Here is a 27946-nt window from a genome sequence, read left to right as displayed (position 1 = left end):
ATTTTCGGTTTTCTGCCCCGCCCCCTTCGCCCCCCCCACCACGCACTCCTTGGTGAAAGTTCTCGGGCTGCCATTGGCCTGTGGCTGGGGGTGGATCCGGAACCTGTTTGCCGCGGAACCTTCGGCTAGCGGCTGTAGTTGGGCGGGGCGCGTCTTTGTGGCGTGGTTTCCGGGCGGGTCTCCTCCTGTGCATGCGGCGCTGTGTTCGGAGCGGCAGTCAGCCATGGCCCCGCGGGTGTGGCGTCGGCGGACCCTGGAGCGGTGCCTGAGGGAAGTCGGTAAAGCCACCGACCGCCCGGAATGCTTCCTCACGTAAGTGCTCGGAGCCCGGGCTCTGGTGCAGCTCAGGACTCGCATGGCCGCGGGCTGCGGACCCCCGGCAAGTTCCAGAGTAGGGGGAAGGCAAAGGGAAGGGGAGCTCCCTTTCCCTCAGATTTCAGGTAGTTTACGCTCCCCTAGCCTATCACACTTTGTTAGATGGTTAAGAACTGTGTAGTGTGGATCTCCCAGTCGTGTGCTGTTGAAATCAAACTAACTGGGTTATTACTGTTCCGAGGCCTCAGTTGCCGCCCCGCCCCCCGCCCCCGCCAGACGCACCGGGTGGATTGCTTTTCTCCATGTGCTCCCAGAGCACCCAGTGCTTACTTACTCATCAGACTTAATTGAAAGTATTAACTTGTCGCTTATCTATCTACCCCACGACTTGAGCTTCTCGAGAGTTAAGGCTGTCTTTCGTCTCCCTTCCCAGCACGAGCTCGTGGTATTTTGTTCAAAGACTGTGAAAAGATCTAGGAAATTATGGCTCTCAGATTTATATTTGAAACCCGACCTTGAGGCTCACAGAAACTACAGCCATACACTCTAAGCATCGCAGATTTAGTATATCCAAAATGAACTGTTGGTTCTGTTTGCTCCCTGTCCTCTGCCCTCCCTGAGATCCTTTCCCCATGCTCACCACCTGCCTTCCCTGTCACAGTGAGCAGCACCTCTGTCTTTCCAGTCCTTCAGACACGAAACTAAGCTACTTCCTTGATGTCTCGCTTTTTCTCAGTTCTACATCCAGTTATTAGCAAATCCTGTCAGTTAGTTCTCCGAACTATACTATCCTGAATTTGATTATTTCTCACCGTATTCACAGCTGTAATCCCAGCGCAGTTCTGCATCCTTTGCCCGGATGCCTGCATCAGCCTCCTGATTACGCTAATTTCATTCCTTTTCCTCGACAGGCTTCTTTCCAAAGCATAAATTTAAATCATTTTTCTGCTCCTCAAACTCACCTAGTGCGTTTCTCTTAGGAAATTTGCTCTTGCTGTTTCTTCTGCCTGGAGTACATGTTTTCACAGCTTTGTAAGACTGTCTCCTTATAAATAGGTATCATCTCAGATGTCACATCCTCAGAGAGGTATTCTCTGACCCCTCTTACCAAAGCAAGTGTTGACTATGGGCTGACTGAATGGAGTGGCCTGTAATCTAGCAGAGTTGAGAATTTAAGGTTAAGATTCACTTTCTATCTTTAGGCAAATAGATCTGTCACAGTTTCCCTGTCTGAAATCCAGATAGCAGATTCACAGATACTTGGTTGACACCTTTTATATACTAATGTGGTTCTTTGGCAAGATAATACACTGTTGGGGGCCAGAATCTATACATACTTAAAATTGACATTTCATGTGCAGCAACCTGGATGGACCTAGAGAATATTATGCTTGGTGAAGTCAGTCAGACAGACAGAGGAAGACAAATACTGTGTGTTATCACTTACATGTGGGATCTAAAAAGTAATACGAATGAATTTATATAGCAGAACAGAAACAGACTCACAGATATAGGAAACAAAATGGTAGTTACCAGTTGTGCGGGGGAGCAAGTTAGGGGTGTGGGATTAAGAAATACCAACCACTATGCATAAAATAGATAAGCAACAAGAATATATTGTATAGCAATGGAATTGTCTTGGTCATTATCTTGAAATAACTTTTAATGGAGTATAATCAGTAAAAATACTGAATCACTGAAACTAATATAATATTGTAAATCAGCCATACTTCAGTTTTTTAAAAATTTGATTTTGCCCAAGAGTTGGGCTTTTTTTAAAAATTCTGAGTGCTGTGAAATTGTTACCTATAATTATAAATCTAATTTAACTCCTCCCTGTCCCCTTAATAGCATTCAAGATGAACTGGCATCAAAGTTTACTTCTTTAACAAAAGTACTTTATGACTTTAATAAAATACTAGAGAACGACAGGAAACGTGGAAGTCCTTTACAAAGACTGATGATAAATAATTTTGATGATGAGCAGATTTGGCAACAACTGGAATTGCAGAATGAACCAATTTTACAGTACTTCCAGAATGCAGTTAGTGAAGCCATTAAAGATGAAGACATCAGTCTTCTCTCAGAGAATGAGGTGCAGGAGTGTGAAGAGGATGCCTCAGAGATGGAGGCCGGTGGTGAGGAGGACCTAGAACAAGATTTGGAAGAGGAGGAAGAGAAAGTGTCAGACCTGAGTGGTGATGATCCTGAAAAGGATGAGAGAGCTATAAACTCAAGCAAATTGGATCTGAGGAAAAGCCCAGATTTCAGTGATGAGGACTCTGATCTTGACTTTGATATCAGCAAATTGGAACAGCAGAGCAAGGTGCAAAACAAAGTGCCTAGGAAACCAACAGAAAAGTCCATAGTAGATGATAAATTCTTCAAACTGTCTGAAATGGAGAACTTTTTAGAAAACATAGAAAAGGAAGAGGAACAAAAAGGTGATGAAGAGGAGGAGGATATTGATTTTTTTGAAGATGTCGATTCCGATGAAGACGGAGGACTGTTTGGAAATCAGGATCTTAAGGTAAAGTTTTGGGAGAGGACAGAGCATTCTTTCTGCCTCCTCAAATTAGTTGGGGTTCTGTTTCTCCAGAAGAGGTTTAAAATACTTCAAAACTCACCAGGGCTTAAGTGAAATATTTAGATCAGTTGAAAAAAAAAGACTGGAAAAATTAAACCAAAGCCATTGTTTCCTTATCACAGAACACTTGTTTTGTAGCTTCAGAACCACAGTCACACATGTTAGAGAGATTCAGAATTTTCCCTCAAACATGGATTTTCATCAAACACTAGAAATAAGAGTGAAAGGAAGGCATTTGTATACTTTATTTAGGCAGGGATATTTTGGAAATAATTGTAGTTAGAAGATTTAGAGAAAAGAATATCGTGCTCTATCTAATCAGTCATAAATCAATCTATACTGCCATTCAGTTTGTTGTGGTCTAATAGTTCTTACGGTTTATGGTAGTGTTTTTAGTTGCCAATTTCCCCTGTACAGTATGCATACACATTTATGCATGATTTAATGTATTTTTCTATCCTTGATTTAAGGTCTTAAAAGTATTTATGTTTTAGTCAGGTAAAAGTTCCAGAAACCTGAAATACAAAGATTTCTTTGATCCAGTTGAAAGTGATGAAGACATAGCAAGTGTCCATGATGATGGTGATGAACTGGCTTCAAGTGAAGAGGAAGAAATTGCTGAAGAAGGAGAAGAAAGCTTTTCTGAGATGTGAGTATTTTGAATCCTTTACACTGTAAGCTGGAGGTACCCCATCCTATTTGTGTACTCCTGGTTGTCAGCTGTGATTGTCCTAAGAATTGGGATTCTCTAAGATCAGAGAGTAGATTCTCTAAGATCAGAGAACCTCAGGATAGCCAGAGGAAAGTCTCCAAATTTGAAGGGACGTCAGAGATGATCTAGTGCAGTTAAGCGTCACTGGCACTAGCACGCAAACCCTTCTTACCAGGAGCTCTGATTTGTTTTTTTGTGTCAGTAAAAATACCCTGTTGTTACTTTGGTGAGATAAGTTTGTATTATAGATTGATGAAAAATTTGTTTTCTGTATATTGGACACTTTGTTCTGTTTCACCTAAATAATTCCTTCTGTTCCTTAGTAACTGAATGACTATAGAAGTTCTGAATATTTAATTGCATTAAATCTACAAAAGAAGAACTTAAATTACTAAGTTTGTTTCTTTTTGTTTTTCTAACAGAAAGTGGTGTGTTTCCTTTCATAAGTGTTTTGGTCTTACAGGGATGAAGATAATGACCTTGAAGAAAGTGGAGACAGTAAACAACACAAAGAAACCTTGAAAAGAGTGACCTTTGCTTTGCCAGATGATGAGGAAACTGAAGATACAAATGTCTTAAATATACAGAAAGACTCTGATGAAGTCAAATCCTCTTTTGAAATAAGACAGGAAAAGGTAATAATTAGGAATTTTAAGGGATTTTTTCATATGCTTGACATGACTGTGGAAATCACAGACTACTAACTAATCTACCCTGTTTTGTTTTTTGTGTTTTTTTGGTGGAACACTTAACTGTCCTTAAAAAAAAAAAAAAAAAAACTTGCAGCCGCCTTCTGTAGCACCCTGTATAGAGATAACCATGTGGGAAGCAACTAGTTTGCAAAAATCAATGCTGCATTTCCCAAGCTGTGGCTTTCAATCTGGAGCCTGTCTGTAAAACTTGTTTCTTTTCTTTCTCCGTGCTGTCTTTATACCTGGGGCATGTTTTTCCTAACTAGCTGTCCTGTGAGCCTCTCCTGGTAACTCTTTCACCTGCTTTTAAGGATACTGCCTATCTCAGATGGCTTCTGCGAGTTGCCAGGTAGCCAGAATTTTAACTAATACCATCTCAAACACATCTTCCAAAGTCGATAAAAATTATTTCCTTGTGACAATTTCAGACGAACAAAGTGTTATTTGAAAATAGTAGGTACAGCCTGACTCCAAATATTTGGCTTTTATCATTTAACTATCTTAAAATTAGATCACACAGTTCGAAGTGAGACTAGGCAAATAACCAAAGATACCAAGGATATCAAAAGAATCATTTTAAAAAGAGAATCTGGGGGGACTTCCGTGGTGGTCCAGCAGTTAACTGGACAGTCCAGCAGTTAACTCCACAGTTCCACTGCAGGGGTTGTGGGTTTGATCCCTGGTTGGGGAACTAAGATCCCACATGCTGCATGGTGCAGCCAAGAAGAAAAGAGAATCTGAGGTTAAATACGTGATGGTCAGATTGTTCCCAGAAGAAAAAAAAAAATGGAAAGAAAATGTGAACTTTGTTCTTGAGTTAGTGTCCTTCCCTCCCCACACCCCTGCAAAAAAAAAAAAAAAAGAGAAGCAGGTTTAGTTTTACTGGGGAATTATATCAAACCTTCAAGAAGTAGATGATTTAGTGCTGTTTGATCAGTTCCTACATATAAAGAGTAAAGCTTCCAGACTTTTCTTGTGAAGCTATTGTAACATGAATATCCAAACCTGATAAAGGTAACATTAAAACACATACAGTCTCACTTATGAATATGGATACAAAAATCCAAAATAGCTCAATGAAAGAATAATGCTGCCACAACGAAGTGGGCCTCATCCTCTTGATTCAGGATTAGGGAATCTATTAATTTAATACTTGTTATAATAGGTTAAGGAGAAAAACCATATGGTCACCTCCGTATATGTCAAAAATGACATTTAATAAAATTCAATATCCATTCCTCATTTTTTTTTTAACTTCTAGTGAAATACAAACACATCTAGCCAAAAGATGCCATCATGCTTAATGGTAGAATTCTAGAAACATCCCTTTAAAATCAAGAATAAGACTATTCCCACTACCACTATTACTATTTCCACTGTTACTTAAGATTCTTGTAGAAGTGTTATTTAGCCAGGACAGCTACAAAAGAAAATGATAAGAGGTGAGAAAAACTGAAGTGAAAGCATTAATATGCTTTACTAGAATACTAGAGAATTCTAGAGAATAGAGAATACTAGAAATACTAGAGAATACTAGAAAATACTAGAGAATACTAGAAAAGTAGTATTAAAAGCAGAGAATAAAAGTAGTAAAAGCAGAGAATACTAGAAAAACCAAGCAGATGAATTGAAAAGCTATTAGGAACAATAATTCAGTAAGGTAGCTGAAAAGGCTGGCATTTTATACACTGTGAGGTCATTATAGATGCCACCTTTCCAGAAGTAAGACATAATTTGGATTGTGGGTGTGGAGTCAGGAGGGTCAGGCTCCATCAAATATTGATGTTCTAATAAAAAATTACTTAGTCTTGGAATGCTCTAATAATTAAAATTGATAGTAGCTTGTGAATACATAGGTCGTTTGACTAGAACAGAGCCCAGAAATATACCCAAATGCTGCTGGGAGAAGTAAGTAAATTATAAACATGGCATTCCAAATCAGTGGGGGAAAGAGGTCATCCACCTCTCCTCATCCCACCTCAGGGGACGGGAATAGGAGGTCACTACTGGCATCATTAAAAGATGGCAAGGACAAAACAGAATTGTGTTCAGGAACAGTACATTTCTTGCTCTCCCACTATTAAAAATATTAGTTGCTTTTACTCAACTGTAAGTCTAGTTTTCTTCCCTAAACACGTAGTAACTCTTTTTGTCTCTTAGATGAATGAAAAAATTGCATCTTTGGAAAAACAGTTGTTGGAAAAGAAACCTTGGCAACTTCAAGGGGAAGTGACAGCACAGAAGCGGCCTGAGAACAGCCTCCTAGAAGAGACCCTGCACTTTGACCACGCCATCCGTATGGGTGCGTGTGGCCACCGGGCTCCTGCAACTGTTCGTGTCTGTGCCTTTTCTATGGTTCTCATAGATTTGGAGTAATATTTCTTTTCCCCAAACTTTTTATTTTAAAAACTTGTAAACATATAGAAAAGTTGAAAAAATAGTACAGTGGACATATGTATGCCATTCAGCTGGATTCAACAGTTGTTAAGTTTTGGCTATATTTGGCTTTCTCCCCCCATTTATGTGTGTGACCGTGTGTGTGCACTTTTTTTCCCGAGTCATTTGAAAGTAAGTAGCCAATATCATGACACTTTAGTCCTGAGTACTTTTATTTTTTTCTAAGAACTAAGACATTCCCCTGTACAGCCACAATACCATTAATCCACCCAAGAATTACTAATATCCTAGCGATGCCTAATGTATAGTCCATAATCAGTCCTGCTAGTGATCTGCTTACAGTGCCTGCTGTCATTGTCCAGTGATTAAATTGTGATTCCAGCCAGAACCCTGATTACCTCATTGAATTCTTTCTTGTACCCGTTAAGAAATTCATTCAAAATGAACTTCTGTTTTATTTAGTGCTAGAGAATGGAAAAGAGGGGGCAAGTCCCCAGGTGCATGGGTTAAAAGTGTTAGCATTTGCTACCGTATGTATTTTGTAGTTTTGTGGTTCTCAAATTGCAGGGAGCATCAGAAAGGCTAGTTAAAACACACAGAGGTATCCCTTTTTCTTCCTCACTTTCTGATTTAGGAGGTGTGGGGTGGGCCCAAGAATTCGCATTTCTAACGCGTTCCCAGATGGGGGTGATGCTGCGGTTCAAGGACCACCCTTTTCGAACCACTGCTTAGTTTCTATATACCTAATGAGCACATGTCCTGTTTCCTTTAGCACCTGTGATCACAGAGGAAACCACTGTTCAACTAGAAGATATCATTAAGCAGAGGATAAAAGATCAGGTCAGTAACAATGAAATTTAACTTAATTCAAAATTCACTGAAATGTTTAGAAATATGTAAGAATATTTTGGGAGTAGGAATAACACTTTATTTTCATAGAATATTTGTTCTATCAGTTCTTCATTTAAAAGCCCTAAGTCTACACCAGAAGTGTCCTTGCCCTTTGTTGTGTGAGGCACTGCCGTCACACAACAAAGACGGGTGTCGTGCCTGAGGAGAATGGGGTGACCAAAGAGTTTTTGTTTAAAACTTGATCTTATTTTGTAAACTTAGAGTAAAACTTGGGTACATGACACGTGCACCAAGAGATGGCTTTTTTTTTTTTTTTTTTTTTTTTACTATTTATTTATTTATTTGGCTGCATTGGGTCTTAGTTGTGGCATGCAGGATCTAGTTCCCTAAACAGGGATCGAACCCGGGCCCCCTGCACTGGGAGCGAGGGGTCTTAACCACTGGACCACAAGGGAAGTCCTGAGATGGCTTTATAACATGTGTTTGTTTGTTTAAAATAGGAAGGGTTTGAAGGATGGGTACTGTATGCAGTAAATCTTTAAAGTTGAAATGAAGCAAACTCTTGTCTTAACTGTTGAGCAAACCACGATGAGGAATTGTGGAGTTCAAGTTGGTAACCAGGAGAGAGACGTATTTAAAACAAAAAAGGGTACTTGAGTGATGCCCTTTCTGCATAATACTTACTGTGACTTGAGTAGTCATCTCAAATGGTGAAAATGACTTCCTTTTTGCTGCAGTTTGCTTTTGCTTACTCTGGAAAGATAATATTCCAGCGGAGGATTCTTTTTTTTTTTTTTTTTAATTTATTTATTTATTTTTGGCTGCATTGGGTCTTTGTTGCAGTGCACGGGCTTCTCACTGTGGTGGCTTCTCTTGTTGCGGAGCACAGGCTCTAGGCGTGCGGGCTTCAGTACTTATGGCGCACGGGCTTAGTTGCTCTGTGGCATGTGGGTTCTTCCCAGACCAGGGATCGAACCCATGTCCCCTGCATTGGCAGGCGGATTCTTTTTTTTTTATTTATTATATTATTTATTTATTTATTTATTTTTGGCTGTGTTGGGTCTTCGTTGCTGCACGCGGGTTTTCTCTAGTTGTGGCCTGCTGGGGCTACTCTTCATTGCAGTGGCTTCTCTTGTTGTGGAGCACAGACTCTAAGCCCGCGGGCTTCAGTAGTCTGGGCGCATGGGCTCAGTAGTTGGGGCTTGCGGGCTCTAGAGTGTGGGCTCAGTAGTTGTGGCACACGGGCTTAGTTGATCCGCAGCATGTGGGATCTTCCCTGACCAGGGGTCGAACCTGTGTCCTGGCAGGTGGATTCTTAACCACTGCACCACCAGGGAAGTCCCTCCAGAGGAAGATTCTTAAGGGAGCCTAGAAAGAAGTTACAGATTTTATCTGTCAATTTGTGTTCTGTGTGTCTTTCATATTTTAGGCTTGGGATGATGTCGTACGTAAAGAAAAACCTAAAGAGGATGCATATGAGTATAAAAAGCGTTTAACACTCGACCATGAGAAGAGTAAGTTGAGCCTTGCTGAAATTTATGAACAGGAGTACATCAAACTTAACCAGGTAAGGACACTGCTAAGGCGAAGCCGTTGTCATTCAGGGAGGAGAGGTGGAGAGCCACCTCTGCAGGTTCTACCTGCTCGTCGAAATGTGTGAAATACCGAAGTCTTGAACTTTGGGGTCACCTTGTTTAGTGTGAGACAGAGCTTGCTAGGAGTAGAGGGGCTGCAGTGTTCCCACTGAGTGTCAGGGGCAGAGGGGATTTGTTTTGCAGTTACTCATTGGTCACCTGATACTTTCACAGCTAATTATTAACTTTCCAGCAATTATGCTACAATTTAGAAACCATTTCTCATTTGTACTTTAGAAGTTGTTGATAAATTTTATAAGATTATTTGTGAATTCCTTCGTGTATTTAGGTCTGGTGAGTTTTTGGTTGTTGTTTCTTTTTACTTAGAGTGTTAAAAAGATACTTTTAGTTAAATAGGACAAAGTCATATTTCCAAAAATGTTGTATTCCCAATATGACAAATTGAATTATTCCTTCACATTTGATTTGCTGGGAATGTGGTCAGTATGTGCCTGGGGATGAAGTGGCATTTTTATCCTGCAAGAGCATTTAAGATTCCATCCAGATTGTGTTAATTAATGCCACTTAGGCAGCAACAGCAGATAGGGCCCTAATGCCACCATGAAGCTGAAGAACTGGAAGGATTTGAATTAAAATTTTTCCCGGCTGCCTTGCCACCCGAGGTGGTAGTTGAAGGGAGATGTGTACAACCTCAGTCAATGCTTAGTGAAAATCCAGCTACTATGAGGAGATTCAGTAAATACAGAAAGTATTTGGTAACCATGAGAGGTAAAAATGAAATTATGTAGCTCGTATCAGGTCTTTAAATGTTAATTTTATTTCTGTCTTGGACATCAGCAGCCAGTTCACAAGTTTTTGAGTGTGGAGTCAATTTAGGCTAATCCTAGCCTCATTCATTCCATTAAAAGTTAGTCTGGCAAGGAAGGATGATCTGAATTTCCTGAAGTTTAGCAGCTACCCTGGAGGTAATAAGCAGAGTGCTGATAAACAGCATGTGAATGAACCTTAACCCTTAGATCTGTGTGTGTCAGGAAGATGCTGGATGTCAGATGCATTGTTTCACAGATATAACCTGGGATGAGGGCAAAGGACGTGGTTAGGATTTTAAAACATGTGTTAAGTTTAAGGAGTAAAAAGCAGTAGTATGTGCTTGGACGTGGCTGGAAGGGGGCACTGACAGACACTGGACACACAGACCTGGGTGTGTCTGTGGCATTAGGGCAACCGGGGTAAAGAGCCAGTTGCTTCCCAGTGATGAGTGGTAGTGGTGATAGTGGTTTTTCATGGGTTCATCAATAAGTAACCAAACAAAAACTTTTGGCTTCTTAGAATAGCATTTGGAGCATGGAGAAAGAGAAGTGTGAAATTTACCTTTTCTTAGTGGAATGAAAACTGCTGTCAATTTTTTCCAATGTGATGTAATCAGAAAAATCTTTAACAAATTACATATACGTTTGTCCCTGCAATCCAAATGAATATTTGGATAATTTTACAAAATCTTCATTAACTCCTTAGTTTTGTTTTTTGCTTTGTTTCTTGTTTTTAATTGAGTTGAGATTCACATAACAAATTAACCATTTTAAAGAGAGCAGTTCAGGGGCATTCATGGTGTCGTGCAACCACTACCTGTATCTAATTCAAAAACATTTTCGTCACCCCTCCCCTGATAGCCACCAATCTGCATTCATTCTCTGTGGATTTACTTACTCTAGATATTTCATGTAAATGGAGTCATACAACCTGTGACCTTTTGTGTCTGATGCCTTTTATTTAGCTTAATGTTTCAGGATTGTGACGCGTCTGTAATTTGTCCCCTTTTTTATAGCTGAATAGTATTCTGTTGTGTGTGTACCACGATTTACTGATCCAGTCACCGGTTGATGAGCATTTGGGCTGTTTCTGCCTTTCGTGAATAATGCAGCTATGGACATGTGTGTCCATGTACTTGTTTGAGTACCTGCTTTAATTCCCTTGGGCATATACCTAAAAGTGGAATTGCTGCTCCTATGGTGATTCTCTGTGTAACTTTTGGAGGCACTGCCAGACTCGTTTCCACTGTGCCTGCACCATCTTACGTTCCCACCAACACTGCCTAAGGGTTCCGGTCCTTCCACAACCTGGCCAATACTTTTTATTTTCTGTTTTGTTTCTTTTTAAATAGTCATCCTAGTGGGAGTAGTTTAGTTACTGACAGAAGTAAACATCAAGGGAACTAAACTGTATGTTCTAAATGTTAGTGATATAGTTGCGACAGCTTCTCAAGTGCACGTCATATTTCTTCTTGGGTGGGTGCTAGCGCCGCCCTTGTATTGGTGACTTCGATCTTGCCTTGGAATGTTTCTTTGGAGCTGAAGCCTGGCGACGAGAAACTGGTGATACCCTTATCGGCCTTGAGTGTTTTGTCCTGTGATGCCTGTGACGCTGCTTAGTCTGATAACATTGAACTTATTTCCTAAGCAAAAATCAGCAGAGGAAGAAAATCCAGAGCACGTAGAAATTCAGAAGATGATGGATTCCCTCTTCTTAAAATTGGATGCCCTCTCCAACTTCCATTTCATCCCTAAGCCGGTAAGTGTGTTTACATCTCAGTGAACAGACAGAGCAGATGTGATTGTAATTCCTCTTTGAGCTTTTGTGAGACTCATGCTTTATTTGGTTTCAGGATACAAACCTGCGGGAATTCCCCATAAATTACAGGCAGGGCCTCCCATGAGGAAGGCTCGTGTCTGGTCCCATGACAGTTCTGGCTCCACCCTGCTGGTCCCTGCCAGACCCTTGACCTTAGCCACAGGGTCTCCTCAGTTCCCACCCTTCTTCCTTGTCTGGTCTCTGGTTGCTTGTGTGATGGTCTTGGGAGCGTGTGTGGTGTCTGTACCTGGCGTTTATTGAGCACCTGCCACCTGTCAGATGAGGTCCGTCATGTCCACTAACTCTTAACCCACAGAACCTGAGGCAGATACTACTCCTTCCACTTTGCAGATGAGGACAGCAAGGCTTCGGGGCAGGAAGTGAGCCCTAACTCCTGGGCCCTTGCTCTCCCCACTGCGTGCTGTTCCCCCTCTGCCTCTGGGACTCCCGCCCGGACAGCTCAGTGCCCATCTGCTCCGCAGCTCCCTCCTGCTCAGCGGCCTCTGTGAGCCTGCAGAACGTGCTGCACCAGCCTCCTGGTGCTTGCTCGCCTGGTGCCCCCGGAGGTCACTTGTGTTGTCTGGAAGTGGGAAGTCGAGCATCAAGGGCTAGTCCAGAGTCAGACCCGAGTCTGTCTGCCCCTCAGTGGCTTCGTGATGTAGGCAGATTGCCTAACGTTCTGTCTGTACAGAGGAGGTGGTGACCTCCGAGGTCCTTTCCGATCCTTTGATGGTCAGGTAACTTTTCCTATGTGAGTATTTGGTCATCACCTGCTTCTTTGTTTTTGTTTAATCTTGGTGTCCTTTACATGATGGTACGTTTTTGGTGGTGGGGCCCATCTTGAGAGTCTCAGAGTGCTTGGTCTGACCGTGTATAGTGAGCAGGTGAAGAGAGGAGAGGGATGTCTCCACCTTCTCGGCCAGCAGGTCGTGCTGTGGAAAGGTCTTACTCATGTGGAGAACGCGATCCCTTCCCTGCTTACAAGGCCCCGCGGGACATGACTCCTTCCCATCCCTCTGGTCCCCGTGGTTTGCTCCCCGGCCACCCTGGTCTCCTTCCTTCCCTCCGGGCTCTTCCATCTGTAGGGTCTCAGGTTTGACACCTCCTCTTCTCGCGTCTGTCTCTGCCCTTCTCCCTCATAGCCCCATGGCACAGGTGCACTCATTGGTGGATGAGTCATTGCTCACTACTCATCTTCAAGCCCCACAGTTGTGTGGGGGTTTTTTTGTTTTTTTTTTTTTCCGGTACGCGGGCCTCTCACCGTTGTGTCCTCTCCCGTTGCGGAGCACAGGCTCCGGATGCGCAGGCTCAGCGGCCATGGCTCACGGGCCCAGCCGCTCCGCGGCACGTGGGATCCTCCCGGACTGGGACATGAACCCATGTCCCCTGCATCGGCAGGTGGACTCTCAACCACTGCGCCACCAGGGAAGCCCACCGTTGTGTTTTTTTTTTTTTGCGGCTGTGTTTTCACACCAGCCTGGAGCCGGCTATGGGGAAGTCCTCAGACATCCCTTGGAATCTTGGGCCACAGTATAAAAGCCTTTCTTATTTTTTTCCTTGTCAGAAATGTCATTTCTGGTCTAGCTTCCTCTTGATATTGCTTTTTTCATATTCAGGTTGGTATTTCACAGGTCATCTCCATGACTGTTAACCAGTCATCAGTTTCTGTTATTTTTTGGGTTGTCTCCATTTTCTCTATATTTCTCTTTAAATTGTAGAATGGAATACAGTGCTCCTAATAAATAAATGAACAGTGGTCCAGGGGGAGAGATGATTTCTTTCACACTCTGACATTCTTCTCTTATTTGGAGTCCAGGACCCTGTTGTCTTCAGGGCTTGTTTTTGTTCCTTATGAAGGATCCTGGGGTGCATATCTGCCTAGTTAACTGGAACGTGGGCAGGACTGTGATAGGAAATGAGCTTGTGAGGTGGATGGCACTGTGCTTTGGGACAGAGCCCTGTCTCCTGGGGCTCAGTCTCATGTTCGCTCAGGACACCTACTCTTTCCCACTTCATCCTTTACTCCACTGCGGACCCCGTTGTCCCTGCGTCAAGATGGGCAGGACTAGTGTACAGAGCAGTAGTGTAAGTCTTCCATGACCATTGCCCTTTTACTACCGTGAGTGGGGTGCAACCATTGTAACTTCTGAATCCCTTGGGCAGTTCTTTCAAGAATAAAAAAAAAACTAAAGGACAAACAAATGGCCCTTCAGTTAGTGTTGCATTCTTTCCTCCTGTTTTTATAATTTGTAGGTTGTGTTTATTTCAGCACTGTCTTCATTTTCCAAAACAACTTAGTATCATTTCATATTTCTCTTTATAACATCTGTTTTTAGTTGCTGGAACATGTTGTTCCAATAAGCACCTTTCCTTGCAGCGTTTTCCATGTATTTCTTATAGTGAGCTTTTTTCCTATACCCAAAGGCAAGATAACACTTAGAGACACGAATAGATTCTGTTAAACGGTGGATAGGATTGTTTGAGAATATACACCTACATGGCAGGTGGAAATGATTTACTAACAGATGAAAGAACGTGTGTTTGAATATGGCAGACAGGTCCTGAAAAAGTATAGAAATAATCTCCATGAAGTATTGTATGTATTATATACTTCAGTAGGTTCACAGTTTAAATATTTTATGTGAGGACCACTTCTGACTTCCTGTTAAGTGTGTTGTCTCTTTTCTAGCCTGTCCCAGAGATTAAAGTTGTGTCGAATCTGCCAGCCGTCACCATGGAGGAGGTCGCCCCAGTGAGTGTCAGCGATGCAGCCCTCCTGGCCCCAGAGGAAGTCAAGGTGAGAAGCCAGTGTTGAAGCTTTAAATCTCTGTCTATAAGTTGGTCGTTTCTAGTCAGATCTCCATTTAAGCTCGTTTTTCTTGAGCTTGTAGTCTTTATTCCAACATAGCTCAGCAGTTTCCAAGTGTAATCAAATTAATAATATAGAATCTTCAAATACAAGTCTTCTGTAATCAGGCATTATTGTGAGATACAGATTGAGAAATATTATAAAAGCTAATTGTAAATATCCAACATCAGTATATTGTTATAATTCAGTTTGAATATTAGAAGTTTGAGGTTGTTAGCTTAGGTGTTAGGTTTAAAACAAACTGCATATATTTAGCAATCCTTTGATATTAATCAGCATTTCCCCCTTTGTGTTGTATCCATGTAATGCTTATCAGTAATAGCATTTGGATCTTGGGAGGAGTTGGACATACCACATGCAGGCTGTCCCTGCCTTGTGAGCATGGGAGCTCTCGCCTTGCACAGTAATGGTGGCTTCTGCCGAGGCCTCGGCCTCCTGGCACCTGGCAGCATGGCCCTCCTTTTTTGTGCTCATTTGCTTTGCTCCACCCACACTCACTCCTTTGCTCCATCCACACTCATCCCTTTGCTCCACCCACACTCACCCCTTCAGAGCCTCTGCCACCTCTGCTAGGCTGGGCTGGCAGAGGAAATGGACCCTCACCAGCTAGGTTTCCTGCCATCAGCCCCCCATGGCTGCCAGCAGCTCAGAGCTGGGCTGCTGCGGGCAGGTGACTGCAGCCCCGGCTGGGGTCTCCATGCTTCTCCAGGAGGGAGACACCCCTGCTCTCCAGGCTGCCTTTGTGAAGGAGTGTTGGGACTGAACTGTCGCCGTCAGAGAACGCATCCTGGGTCTTAGAGAGCTGAGTGACCAGAGCCCTTCAGAGTGTAGGCAGGGATGCTCTGCTTCTCACTTGGCCATCGGTGTACAGCCCATCAGCCACATTCCATTGAGTTGCTTCTCTTCTAATTTCCTGAGTTGTTAGTTTAGATTAATGAGTGTGTTTGTGGTTGTTTTTCAATAGGAGAAAAATAAAGCTGGAGATACAAAAACAGCTGCTGAGAAAACAGCTACAGACAAGAAACGAGAAAGGAGGAAAAAGAAATATCAAAAGCATTTGAAAATAAAGGAGAAAGAAAAGCGGAGAAGACTTCTTGAAAAGAGCAACCCAGACCGAGCAGGGAAATACACCAAAGCAGTAGCTTCCGAGAAGTTAAAACAGCTAACCAAGACAGGCAGAGCTTCACTGTTAAAGGTGAGGATGGGGCAGGAAAGCTGCTGGAGGGGGAAGGGGGAGCGGATGGCAAGCTTTAGGTGATCCGGGTGGCGGAGTAGCCGAGCCAGCCACCGCTGCCCACCTGCGGAGTGGAGGGGACGGGAGAGGCCGTGGGGACTGGCCGGGTTTCTAATGCAGGGTCCTCACGGTCACCTGACATTGTGAGACCATTGTTGCAGCGTAAAATGTATATAATATCTGCACTAACTGATGTAAGTTTTCATATTCTTGTCTAGTTCTTTTTCATATTTATACTTTGATGCCCTGTTCTAATCATTTGGTTTTTTTCATCTTTAAGCACATCTTACAACGTGAACTTGTATTTTTTTAATTGCAGGATGAAGGTAAAGACAAAGCCTTAAAATCATCACAAGCATTCTTTTCTAAATTACAAGATCAAGTAAAAATGCAAATAAATGATGCAAAGAGAACAGAGAAGAAAAAGGAGAAAAAACAGTATATTTCTGTTCATAAATTAAAGCTGTAATAGATTTTGCATGTAATGTGAATAGTAACATGTAAGCTTATATTCTGTCATTGTTCTGTTTTGTAATAAAATTTTTGAGAACTTTTCTTTGCATGGATGGAGATGTTTGAGAAGAGCAAGCCTTCATCTGGGTATGTGGCGGGACCTCTCTTCCCAGACCCTCCCCACGGTGTGCCCACCCCAGGCCCAGCCAGTGAGGGGGCAGGCCTGCATGCTGGGAACCCCATCACAGCCAGCTGTCCACAGCAGAGGTCCTCACGTGTCTTCAAGAGGCCTTGATTTTCTTCTCCCACTGCCCTGTCATCCTTTCACAGAACAGTGGGATTTCCATGCGTGTGCCTTACATTCTTCCCCTTAGGAAGTGATCTCATGTCATGGGAGCAGAGGCTCGCGGAGGCTGGGGAGTCTTGTCCCTGTCAGATGAAGGAGGATGGGGGTGATTCGGCCGTGAGAGGAGGTGAGCTTGCTGGGAGGACAGACTGGCGGTCCTTGGAGCCTTCCACGACCACCGGGTGCTCCCTGTCTCAACCTCCCACCCAGGGAAGACCACCTTTTGTCTGATAGGGTCTCACATTATGCTTTTTTAAAAATTTTATTTTATTATTTTATTTTATTTATTTATTGTTTCTGGCTGCGTTGGGTCTTTGTTGCTGCGCACAGGCTTTTTCTCTGGTTGTGGCAAGCGGGGGCTACTCTTTGTTGCGGTGCACAGGCTTCTCATTGTGGCTTCTCTTGTTGTGGAGCACAGGCTCTAGGCGCGCAGGCTTCAGTAGTTGTGGCACATGGGCTCAGTAGTTGTGGCTCACGGGCTCAGTAGTTGTGGCTCATGGGCTCTAGAGTGCAGGCTCAGTAGTTGTGGCACAAGGGCTTAGTTGCTCCGCAGCATGTGGGATCTTCCCGGACCAGGGATCGAACCCGTGTCCCCTGCACTGGCAGGCGGGTTCTCAACCACTGCACCACCAGGGAAGCCCTCACATTATGCTTTTGGTAGAAATGTCTTAAGCCTTATGTGGGTAGAGGATGAGAACGAAGCTGAAGCTGAAGCAATAGCGAAGGGACAGTCACAGTCGTCAGGAGCCTGGAGGTTTGTGATCTGCGGTCCTGCTGACAAAGAAGCTGGCCCCTCAGGGTGCCCCAGTCAGTACTGAACTGTCATTTGTTTCAGGTCTTATTCAGGACACAGTTCTCTCCCCTACTGTGCCTTTGTCTTCTAAACAAAACAGTTGGAGTAACCACCTGGTCTCCCTCTAGCCTTAGTGAAAGTGTCAGGATTTTTAGTGGTGATTGGAGTGACCCTAGGAGTTGCTATTTTCTTCCTAAGAACAGTTTGGGGACTTCCCTGGTGGTCCAGTGGCTAAGACTCCGCGCTCCCTACGGGGGACCCGGGTTTGATCCCAGTCGGGGAACTAGATCCCACATGCTGCAGCCGAAGATCCCGCGTGCCACAACTAAGACCTGATGCAGCCATATAAATAAATAAATATTTAAACAAAACAAAACAAAAAACAGTTTTCCAGTTCCCACTCATGGCTAGCTTAGTTCTCTTTCCCTTGATTATTATTTTTTTAACTTCTTGGGATATAGTTCATTTACAGTGTTGTGTTGGTTTCAGATGTACAGCAAAGTGATTCAGTTACATATATGTGTATATATATATATATATTCTTTTTTTACACTCTCTTCCATTATAGGTTATTACAAAATACTGAGTATAGTTCCCTGTGCTATAGAGTAGGTCCTTGTTAGTTATCTGTTTTATATGTAGTAGTGTGTATATTTTAATCCCAAACTCGTAATGATTATTTGTTTCATGATAATCTGTCAGGATCAGGATGTTGATCCTGGAGCGATGATTCATTTTTATCTGTCCAAGTTTGATACTTGCAGAGTAAAGTCACTTATCTCCACATTTTCCCCCCACATCTGGGTGAGATATATCAATCCATTTGCTTCTTTAATATCACATTTGATATAAAGATTATATTCATTCTAAATATTTGATTTGTGCCAGACACTATTGTAGGTACCAGGGTTATAACTGAACGAAACAGATGACAGTTCCTAACTTTATGAAGTGTGTATTCTGGTAGAATATTTACATACATTTCATTTTCTATATAAATTAGAAGCACAATAGAACATCTGTGAAATTACCTTTTACCTAAAAACAAAACAATGCACTGTCTGCTTCACTCATCTGTGTAAAGAGGTAAAGAATTACCACAGTTCTGAATTTCACATTTATCATTCCTTTGCATTTGTTGTGTTTTACCATATAGTCACATATCCATAGTCAATGCATTGTTTAATTTTCCTAATATGTGAATTTTATGAAAATAGAATATTATATCGATAGGTTGCTTTTTCTCTGTTGACATCCCTCAAATTTATCCATAATCCTATTCATTCATTTTCACTGCTGCATAGTATTGTATGAACATACTACAGTTTTATTTAACCATTCTCTTGAAGACATTTGTTTCCAGTTTTACACTATTATGAATAATCCCATTTGAACATCACAGTGCTAGTGTAGGCCCTAGCCTCTGAGGTACTTTAGAATTGCTGGCTAGGAAGTCCAAAAGATAACGTGGCATTGTTTCTCAAAGTCGTACAAATTTGCACTTAATCATATCTTTGTCAGCACTTGGGGGGAATTAAAATTTTTTTTTTGCTATTCTGGTAGGTATAATACGATGAATCTGTGTGGTTTTAATTTATGTTTCTCTACTAATGGGATTGAGCATTTTGTTATGTGTTTATTTTCTGTATCGTTTTTAATTAGCTTTTTTTAATTAATTTTTTTGGCTGCGTTGGGTCTTCGTTGCTGTGTGCGGGCTTTCTCTAGCTGCGGCAAGCAGGGGCTACTCTTCGTTGCGGTGTGTGGGCTTCTCATTGCCGTAGCTTCTCTTGTTGTGAAACACGGGCTCTAGGAGTGCGGGCTTCAGTAGTTACGGCTTGCAGGCTCAGTAGTTGTGGCTTGCAGGCTCTAGAGCACAGGCTCAGTAGTTGTGGCGCACAGGCTTAGCTGCTCCGCAGCATGTGGGATCTTCCTGGACCTGGGCTCAAACCCATGTCCCCTGCATTGTCAGGCAGATTCTTAGCCACTGTGCCACCAGGGAAGTCCCTTAATTAGCTTTTAATTTTGATATTTTAAAGTTCCAGGAAAATTCCAATAAATTTAGCCCCATTGGCTTTATTATTCTTTCTTTTTCTGAACAGTTTGAGAGTAAGTTGAAGACATCATGGACCTTTACCTCTAAATACATCATTATGTATTTCCTAAGAATAAGAATAATCATTTATATATAACCACAGTATAATCACCAAAATCAGGAAATTTAACATTGACACAGTGCAGTTATCCAATCCACCGTCCATATTCAAATTTGTCAGTTGTCCCAATAACATCCTTTATAGTGCTTTTCCCCAGTGCAGGGTCATTCCAAGGTCACTCGTATTTAGTTGTTACATCTCTAGCTTCTAGTAATCTGGAACAGTTTCTGAGCCTTTGTCTTTCTTAACTGTAACATTTTTCAAGTATACAGGCCAGTTATTTTATAGAATGTCCCTCAAAATTGGATTTGTCTGTTTTCTGATGATTAGATTCAGGTTAGCATTTTTGGCAAGAAAACCATAGCAGTGATGTGTCTGTAGTATCTCATCAACAGAGGTTTGATATCCATTTGTCCCAGTGAAGCTGGTGAGGAAAATGATTAGTTTGTTAAAGTGATGTCAGGCTTTCCCACTATAAAGTTATCTTTTCTTTTTAATAATTAGTAATTTATGGTGGAGATACTGTAAATACCCTGCTCCTCACCAAACTTTCACTCACAAATTTGAGTGTCCACTGATGATTTTCTAACTCCCATCATTTCTTCTGTATCTATTGACATTCTACTGCAAGGAAGAGCTTTCCCTTCTCATTTATTTATATCAGTATAGACTCAGGTTTCTATATTATTTAATGTTTATAATCCTTTCTTATCACTTTTGATGTTCCAATTGTCCCTGACTTTACAGTGGAAGGCCCTTCAAGGTGATTCCTGGGTCATGATAGGTCCCCATCATTCTTTGAGCACTTCCTTCCTTTGTGGTGCTACAAAACATCCCAGGCTTTATCCTGTACTTTTCCTGGATTTGGCCATTTTTCCAAGGAACCCTGGCTCCTCTTAGTGGAGAATGGTATTTTGAAACAAAAGGTCTAGGTGCTAGGTATGCTCACTGCTACTGTTGCTACTAGGTCCAATTAAAAGACACAGCCGGGAAACTGTGTGTGTGTGTGTGTGTGTGTGTGTGTGTGTGATGTATTTCATGCATGGGTTCATATCAATACCTCCAATTCTAATCCAGTACCACAGCACATTATATTCTAGTTTCATTCTTTCTGTACTTGTAACACCTTTTCCAACAGTAAGAAATCTTACTCCCATTGTCTTCAGTATATTTATTCATTTGCTTCTAGATGATATAAGAAGCAGTTTCAGAATTATTAAACTTATACCACTGGGAAAAGGAAAAAATATGTGCTCTACAGGTACACATAGAGCTCTGTATTTCAATGAGTCCAGAGCTTTGACAGTTCCGTTCAGTTATTCTATATCCTTACTTTTGGGGGGGAAGGGGGGTCTAATTCTACCAATTAGAGAAAGATATTAAAATCTCTATGATTGTGCATTTGTCTATTCCTTTGATGTGTCAGTTTTTGCTTCCTGTATTTTGAAGCCCTGTTATTGGAAACGATTTATGATTTTTACGTCTTCCTCATGACTGACCCTTTTAACTTTATAAAATGATCTCTTTCTCTGGTAATACTCCCTGTCTTTTTTTTCCCCCGAGGACATGGCTTCTTCAGCAGCTTTTTCAAATGGTGGCAGTTTTCTGTTTTGTTTTTCCCCCAGTCTTCATTTGGCCTGGAGGTGGATGGATTAGATGCCCTTGCTGCTCATTGCCCCTTGCAGACCACACTCTCTCTCTGCCTCCCTACACCCCTCCACTCCTGTCTTTGGTATTCTCTTTTCTTTTATTCTATTCTATTTTATTGTTTTATTGAAGTATAGTTGATTTCCAATGCTGTGCCAATCTCTGCTGTACAGCAAAGTGACCCAGTTAAACACATACAGACATTCTTTTTTTATATGCTTTTCTATTATGGTTTATCACAGGATATTGACTATAGTTCCCTGTGCTATAGAGCAGGACCTTGTTATTTATCCATCCTATATATAGTGGTTTGTATCTGCTAATCGCACATCCCCAGTCCTTCCCTCCCCCACCCATCTCCCACTAGGCAACCACAAGTCTGTTCTCTATATCTGTGGGCCTGTTTCTGTTTCTTAGATAAGTTCATTTGTGTCACATTTTAGATTCTACGTATAAGTGATATCATACAGTATTTGTCTTTCTGACTTAACTTCACTTAGTATGATAATCTCTAGACCCATCCATGTTGCTGCAAATGGCATTATTTCATTCTTTTTTATGGCTGAGTAGTATTCCATTGTATATATGTACCACATCTTCTTTATCCATTCATCCATCAATGGATTGTTAGGTTGTTTCCATATCTTGGCTGTTGTGAACGTTGGGGTGCATGTATCTTTTCAAATTATGGTTTTCTCTGGATATACACCTAGGAGTGGGATTGCTGGATCATATGGTAATTCTAGTTTTTCATTTTTTATAAATTTATTTATTTATTTATTTTTGGCTGCGTTGGGTCCTCGTTGTTGCGCACGGGCTTTCTTTAGTTGCGTCGAGTGGGGGCTACTCTTCATTGTGGTGCATGGGCTTCTCATTGCAGTGGCTTCTCTTGTTGCAGAGCATGGGCTCTAGGCGTGTGGGCTTCAGCAGCTGTGGCACGTGAGCTCAGTAGTTGTGGCTCGCAGGCTCTAGAGCTCAGGCTCAGTAGTTGTGGCGCACAGGCTTAGTTGCTCTGTGGCATGTGAGATCTTCCTGGACCAGGGCTTGAACCCATGTCCCCTGCATTGTCAGGCAGATTCTTAACCACTGCGCCACTAGGGAAGTTCCAATATTTAGTTTGCTTTTTGTTTTTGGGGGTTTGTTTTTTGATTTTTTTGCCTGCCCCATGAAGCTTATGGGATTTTTGACCATGCTGTGGGACATGCAGGATCTTAGTTCCCAGACCAGGGATCAAACCCGGGCCCCCTGCAGTGGAAATGCAGAGTCCTAACCACTGGACCACCAAGAAATTCCCGTAACTCTAGTTTTTTAAGGAACCTCCACACTGTTTTCCATAATGGTTACACCAACTTACATTCCCACCAACAGTGTAGGAGGGTTTCCTTCTCTCCACACCCTCTCCAACAATTTGTTAAATAATAATACTCTTAACCCCACTTCCCCCTTTAGTTCTGCCCTACCTGTCTGTTCTCCTTCACTGCTAAACCTCTTGAAAGAGTCATCTATACTTTCTGCTGTTGGAGAGGAAAAACTTTTCCTCTACCGTCTTAGGTTGAGTCCCTAGGGGCCTGTGAATTAAACTGACAAAAGACAGATTAACAGAAGAAATTATTCATATACATATTGTAGTTTATAAAAGAAGCAGCTAGGTAAGTGGTTAAAGTTAGAGATTTATACACCTAATTTAGCAGGGAAAAGAAAGGGGGTAGAAATGGCTGTTAGGGAAAAGCAAATGGGTTTCTACAAGAGCAAATGGGAGATAAGAAAGTCTGTGATGGGCTTCCCTGGTGGCGCAGTGGTTGAGAGTCCGCCTGCCGATGCAGGGGACACGGGTTCGTGCCCGGGTCCGGGAAGATCCCACATGCCGTGGAGCAGCTGGGCCCGTGAGCCATGGCCGCTGAGCCTGCGCGTCTGGAGCCTGTGCTCCGCAGCGGGAGAGGCCACAACAGTGAGAGGCCCGCGTACCGCAAAAAAAAAAACAAAAAAAAAAACAAAGTATGTGATAATAATTGCAAATTAAGGCGCAAGGGGTCTTTCCATCTTCTTGGCCATAAAATTCCCCCAGAGAGGGAATTTACTCCTGGTTTCCTTCCTGGTAATAAAAGCCACCCTGAAGAGGGAATTCACAGCAGCCTCATTTCCCAGAAGTTTTTGCTTTCCATCAGGAAAAAGAAGCTCTTAGAAGGCTTCTTTCTGCCTCTGTTGAATCCCAATGTCTTCAGCTTAAAGTAATCACACATGGGCTTCCCTGGTGGTGCAGTGGTTGAGAGTCCGCCTGCCGGTGCAGGGGATACGGGTTCGTGCCCTGGTCTGGGAAGATTCCCACATGCCGCGGAGCAGCTGGGCCCGTGAGCCATGGCCGCTGAGCCTGCGCGTCCGGATGCTGTGTTCCACAACGGGAGTGGCCAAGGCAGTGAGAGGCCTGCGTACCGCAAAAACCAAAAAAAAACCAAAAATAATCTTCATACAAACTCCAGGGTACTGAATGGGTCCCCACATTGTCTCCAATTCCTGTCTCCCCACTCTTTCTTGAATCCTCTGCAATCACCATTCCACAGCTTTGGCTTCTGTCAGGTAACAGTGCCATCCACATTGCTGGATCTGTGCCTGCTTGCAGACCTCACCTCACTTTCCTTCTAGCTGCATCCGACACCCCCTGATCCTCAGCACATACCACACACCTGTTTTCTGGATGCAGCTCAGACTCCTTTGCTGCCTCATCCTCACCTTCCCTCCTGTTCTTATCAGAGTGTCCAGCCTTCTGACCTTTCAGTTCTCTATCCACAGTCATTCCTTGGTGCTGTATATTAATACCATATAGACCCTGATGACTCCCCAATTTATATTTCCTGGCCTGCTTTAGTTAATAAATTTAAGTATCTTTTAGCCACAAGAATGTCTAACTGGCATTTCAAACTTACATGTGGCTGTGGTCTGAATGTTTGTGTTCTCCCCTTCCCCAGGTTTATATGTTGAAATCCTACTGCCCATTGGGATTGTGTGAGAAGGTGGAGCCTTTGGGAGCTGCTTAGGCCATGAGTCTGGGCCCCTCATGAATGGGATTAGTGTCCTTAGACACCCCCCCCCCCCCCGAGCTCCCTAGCTCCTTCCACTACACCATGTCAGGACATGGTGAGAAGTCTGGGATCCAGAAGAGGGCCTTTACCCAACCATGCTGATACCCTGTCTCAGACTTCTAGCCTCCAGAACTGTGGCACATAAAATTCCATTGTTTATAAGCCACTCGATCTGTGGTATTTTGTCGTAGCAGCCTGAATGGACAAAGACACACATCTAAAACTGACCTCTAAACCTTTCCCCTTCATCCTCCCAGGTGATAGGCCAAAGACCTAAGAGCAGTCCTTGAATTTTCTCATACCGTACATTCTCTACCATGAGCAAATTCTGTTGGTTATACCTTCTAAATGTATCCAGAATCTGACTGCTTCATTTTTAAAAATTTTTTATTGAAGTATAGTTGATATACAATGTTGTGTTAGTTTCAGGTGAACAGCAAAGTGATTCAGTTATACATATATATTTTTTTTCAGATTCTTTTCCCTTATAGATTATTACAAAATATTGAATATAGTTACCTGTGCTATACAGTAGGTCCTTGTTGGTTATCTATTTTGTATATATATCTATCTTGTAGTGTGTATCTGCTAATCCCAAACTCCTAATTTATCCTTCTCCCTCTTTCCCCTTTGGTAACCATAAGTTTGTTTTCTATGTCTGTGAGTCTGTTCTGTTTTGTATATAAGTTTATTTATATAATTTTTTTTTTAGATTCCACATACAAGTGATATCCTGCGATATTTGTCTTTCTCTGTCTGGCTTACTTCACTTAGTATGATCATCTCTAGGTCCACCCATGTTGCTGCAAATGTCATCAATTCATTCTTCTTCATGGCTGGGTAATATTCCTAACTACTTTTTGTCAGCTAACCCCAGGCACCACCGTCCTTGGATTACTCCATTCGCCTTTTGTTTTCCCTGCCTCCCCTACCCCAACCATATGTTGCTGAACACACTCAAAGCAGATGCTAAAATCCATATAATGATGTACAAGGCCTTATATCAGGTGTCAGCAAACTACAGCCAGAGACCAAATCTGGTCAGCTGACTCTATTTGTAAATAAAGTTTTATTGGCACACAGCCACACTCTTTTGTTATGTACTGTTTATGGCTGCTTTCACACTGCACACTGCAGACTTTGACCAGAGACCCTATGGCTGGCAGAGCCTAAAATATTGACTACCTGGCCTTTTACAGAAAAAAGTTCACTACCATTGCCCTACAAGTCCTGTCCTCTGCTATCTCTCTTCCTTCACTTCTGCTCCAGTCTTCCTGGCCTTCTGGGTATCCTTAGATTTGCTAGGCGAGCTTCTACCTTGGGGCACCCTCTCTGTTACACTCCCTGAGGTTGTTTCTTCTGACTACAACTCTCTTCTCTGGAACATCCACTGCCTTCCCTCCTTCAAGTCTGCTCAGATGGTACTTTCTCAGTGAGGCCTTTCCTTACCGCTCTTTCAAACTGTAATGCCCCTCCCGCCCCCCACCACGATGTTTCTGCTTGATTTCTCTTCAAAGCACCGTCGATGAAAACATTAATCAGTCGATCTAAAAAAGAAATAGAAAATTTTATCCGAGCCAAATTGAGGATTATAACCCGGGAATAGCCTCTCAGAAAGCTCCGAGAACTGTTCTGCCTGTTAGAGGTTAAGGCACAGTTATATAAGTTTTTGAGACACAGGGCTGTACCTTAAATGACGTATTACTGACAGTGTACACAGTCTAGATCTATACCAAGTGAGTAGTGGTCATGGGTCATTGTGGCCCCTTAGAAGATTAAGAAGGAAGGTTTTCTCCTAAGGAGTTGTGACCCTTGATGAGATTAAAAAGGAATGGAGTTCCGGGAAGATGGCGGAAGAGTAAGACGCGGAGATCACCTTCCTCTCCACAGATACACCAGAAATACATCTACGCGTGGAACAACTCCTACGGAGCACCTACTGAACGCTGGCAGAAGACCTCAGACCTCCCAAAAGGCAAGGAACCCCCCACGTACCTGGTTAGGGCAAAAGAAAAAACTAAACAGAGACAAAAGAATAGGGACGGGTCCTGCACCAGCGGGAGAGAGCTGTGAAGGAGGAAAAGTGTCCACACACTAGGAGCCCCTTCGCGGGTGGAGACTTCGGGAGGCGGAGTGGGGGAGCTTGGGAGCCGCGGAGGAGAGCACAGCAACAGGGGTGCGGAGGGCAAAGCGGACAGATTCCAGCGCAGAGGATCGGGCCGACCGGCACTCACCAGCCGAGAGGCTTGTCTGCTCGCCCGCCGGGGCGGGCGGGACTGGGAGCTGAGGCTCCGGCTTTTGTCGGAGCGCCGGGAGAGGACTGAGGTTGGCGGCGTGAACACAGCCTGCAGGGCGTTGGTGCGCCGCGGCTGGCCGGGAGAGAGTCTGGGGAGGGGTCTGGACCTGCCGAAGAGGCAAGAGACTTTTACGTCCCTCTTTGTTTCCTGGTGCACGAGGAGGGGGGATTGGGAACGCTGCTTGGGAGAGCTCCGGAGACGGGCGCGAGCCGCGGCTAAGAGTGCGGAGCCCAGAGACGGACATGGGACGCTAAGGCCGCTGCTGCCGCCGCCAGGAAGCCTGTGTGCAAGCGCAGGTCACTAGCCACACGCCCTTCCGGGGAGCCTGTGCAGCCCACCGCTGCCGGGGTCCCGGGATCCGGGAACGGCTCCCCCGGGAGAGCGCACGGCGCGCCTCAGGCTGCAGCGTCACGCCGGCCTCTGCCGCTGCAGGCCCGCCCTGCAGTCTGTGACCCTCCCTACCCCCCGGCCTGTGTGAGCCAGAGCCTCCGAATCAGCGGCTCCTTTAACCCCGTCCTGTCTGAGCAAAGAACAGACACCCTCCGGCGACCTACACGCACAGGCGGGGCCAAATCCAAAGCTGAGCCCCTGGGAGCTGTGAGAACAAAGAAGAGAAAGGGAAATCTCTTCCAGCAGCCTCAGAAGCAGCGGATTAAAGCTCCACAATCAACTTGATATACCCTGCATCTGTGGAATACCTGAATAGACAACGAATCATCCCAAATTAAGGAGCCCTGTGGATGAAAGGCTCTTGTTGCTGCAGCCAGGACTCAGTGCTGTGCCTCTGAGGTGGGAGAGCCAACTTCAGGACACTGGTCCACAAGAGGCCTCCCAGCTGCACATAATATCAAACAGCAAAAATCTCCGAGAGATCTCCATCTCAACGCCAGCACCCAGCTTCACTCAACGACCAGCAAGCTACAGTGCTGGACATCCTATGCCAAACAACTAGCAAGACAGGAACACAACCCCACCCATTAGCAGAGAGGCTGCCCAAAATCATAATAAGTCTACAGACACCCCAAAACACACCACCAGACGTGGACCTGCCCACCAGAAAGACAAGATCCAGCCTCATACACCAGAACACAGGCACTAGTACCCTCCACCAGGAAGCCTACACAACCCACTGAACCAACCTTAGCCACTGGGGACAGACTCAAAAAACAACAGGAACTACGAACCTTCAGCCTGCAAAAAAAAAAAAAGGAGACCCCAAACACAGTAAGATAAGCAAAATGAAAAGACAGAAAAACACACAGCAGATGAAGGAGCAAGATAAAAACCCACCAGACCTAA

At 43.4% G+C, this 27946-nt stretch overlaps 1 protein-coding gene across 1 annotated transcript; it reads left to right on the top strand.

Annotated features, from left to right (window-relative positions):
- Positions 1-212: 212 nt before the first annotated feature.
- On the top strand, positions 213-16423 carry MPHOSPH10 (M-phase phosphoprotein 10). Its single transcript, XM_082851026.1, has 11 exons — positions 213-312; positions 2167-2845; positions 3397-3551; positions 4078-4249; positions 6467-6608; positions 7476-7543; positions 8985-9122; positions 11608-11718; positions 14468-14575; positions 15612-15842; positions 16201-16423. Exons 1-11 carry the CDS (start codon positions 224-226, stop codon positions 16348-16350), a joined length of 2043 nt encoding a protein of 680 aa, XP_082707152.1. The 5' UTR covers positions 213-223; the 3' UTR covers positions 16351-16423.
- Positions 16424-27946: the final 11523 nt, after the last annotated feature.

The sequence above is a fragment of the Leucopleurus acutus genome (genome assembly GCF_964270905.1).
Source record: "Leucopleurus acutus genome assembly, chromosome: 1".
Taxonomy (NCBI): domain Eukaryota; kingdom Metazoa; phylum Chordata; class Mammalia; order Artiodactyla; family Delphinidae; genus Leucopleurus; species Leucopleurus acutus.
Note: the sequence above shows the minus strand (reverse complement) of the source record. Positions and strands in the feature narration are given on the sequence as shown.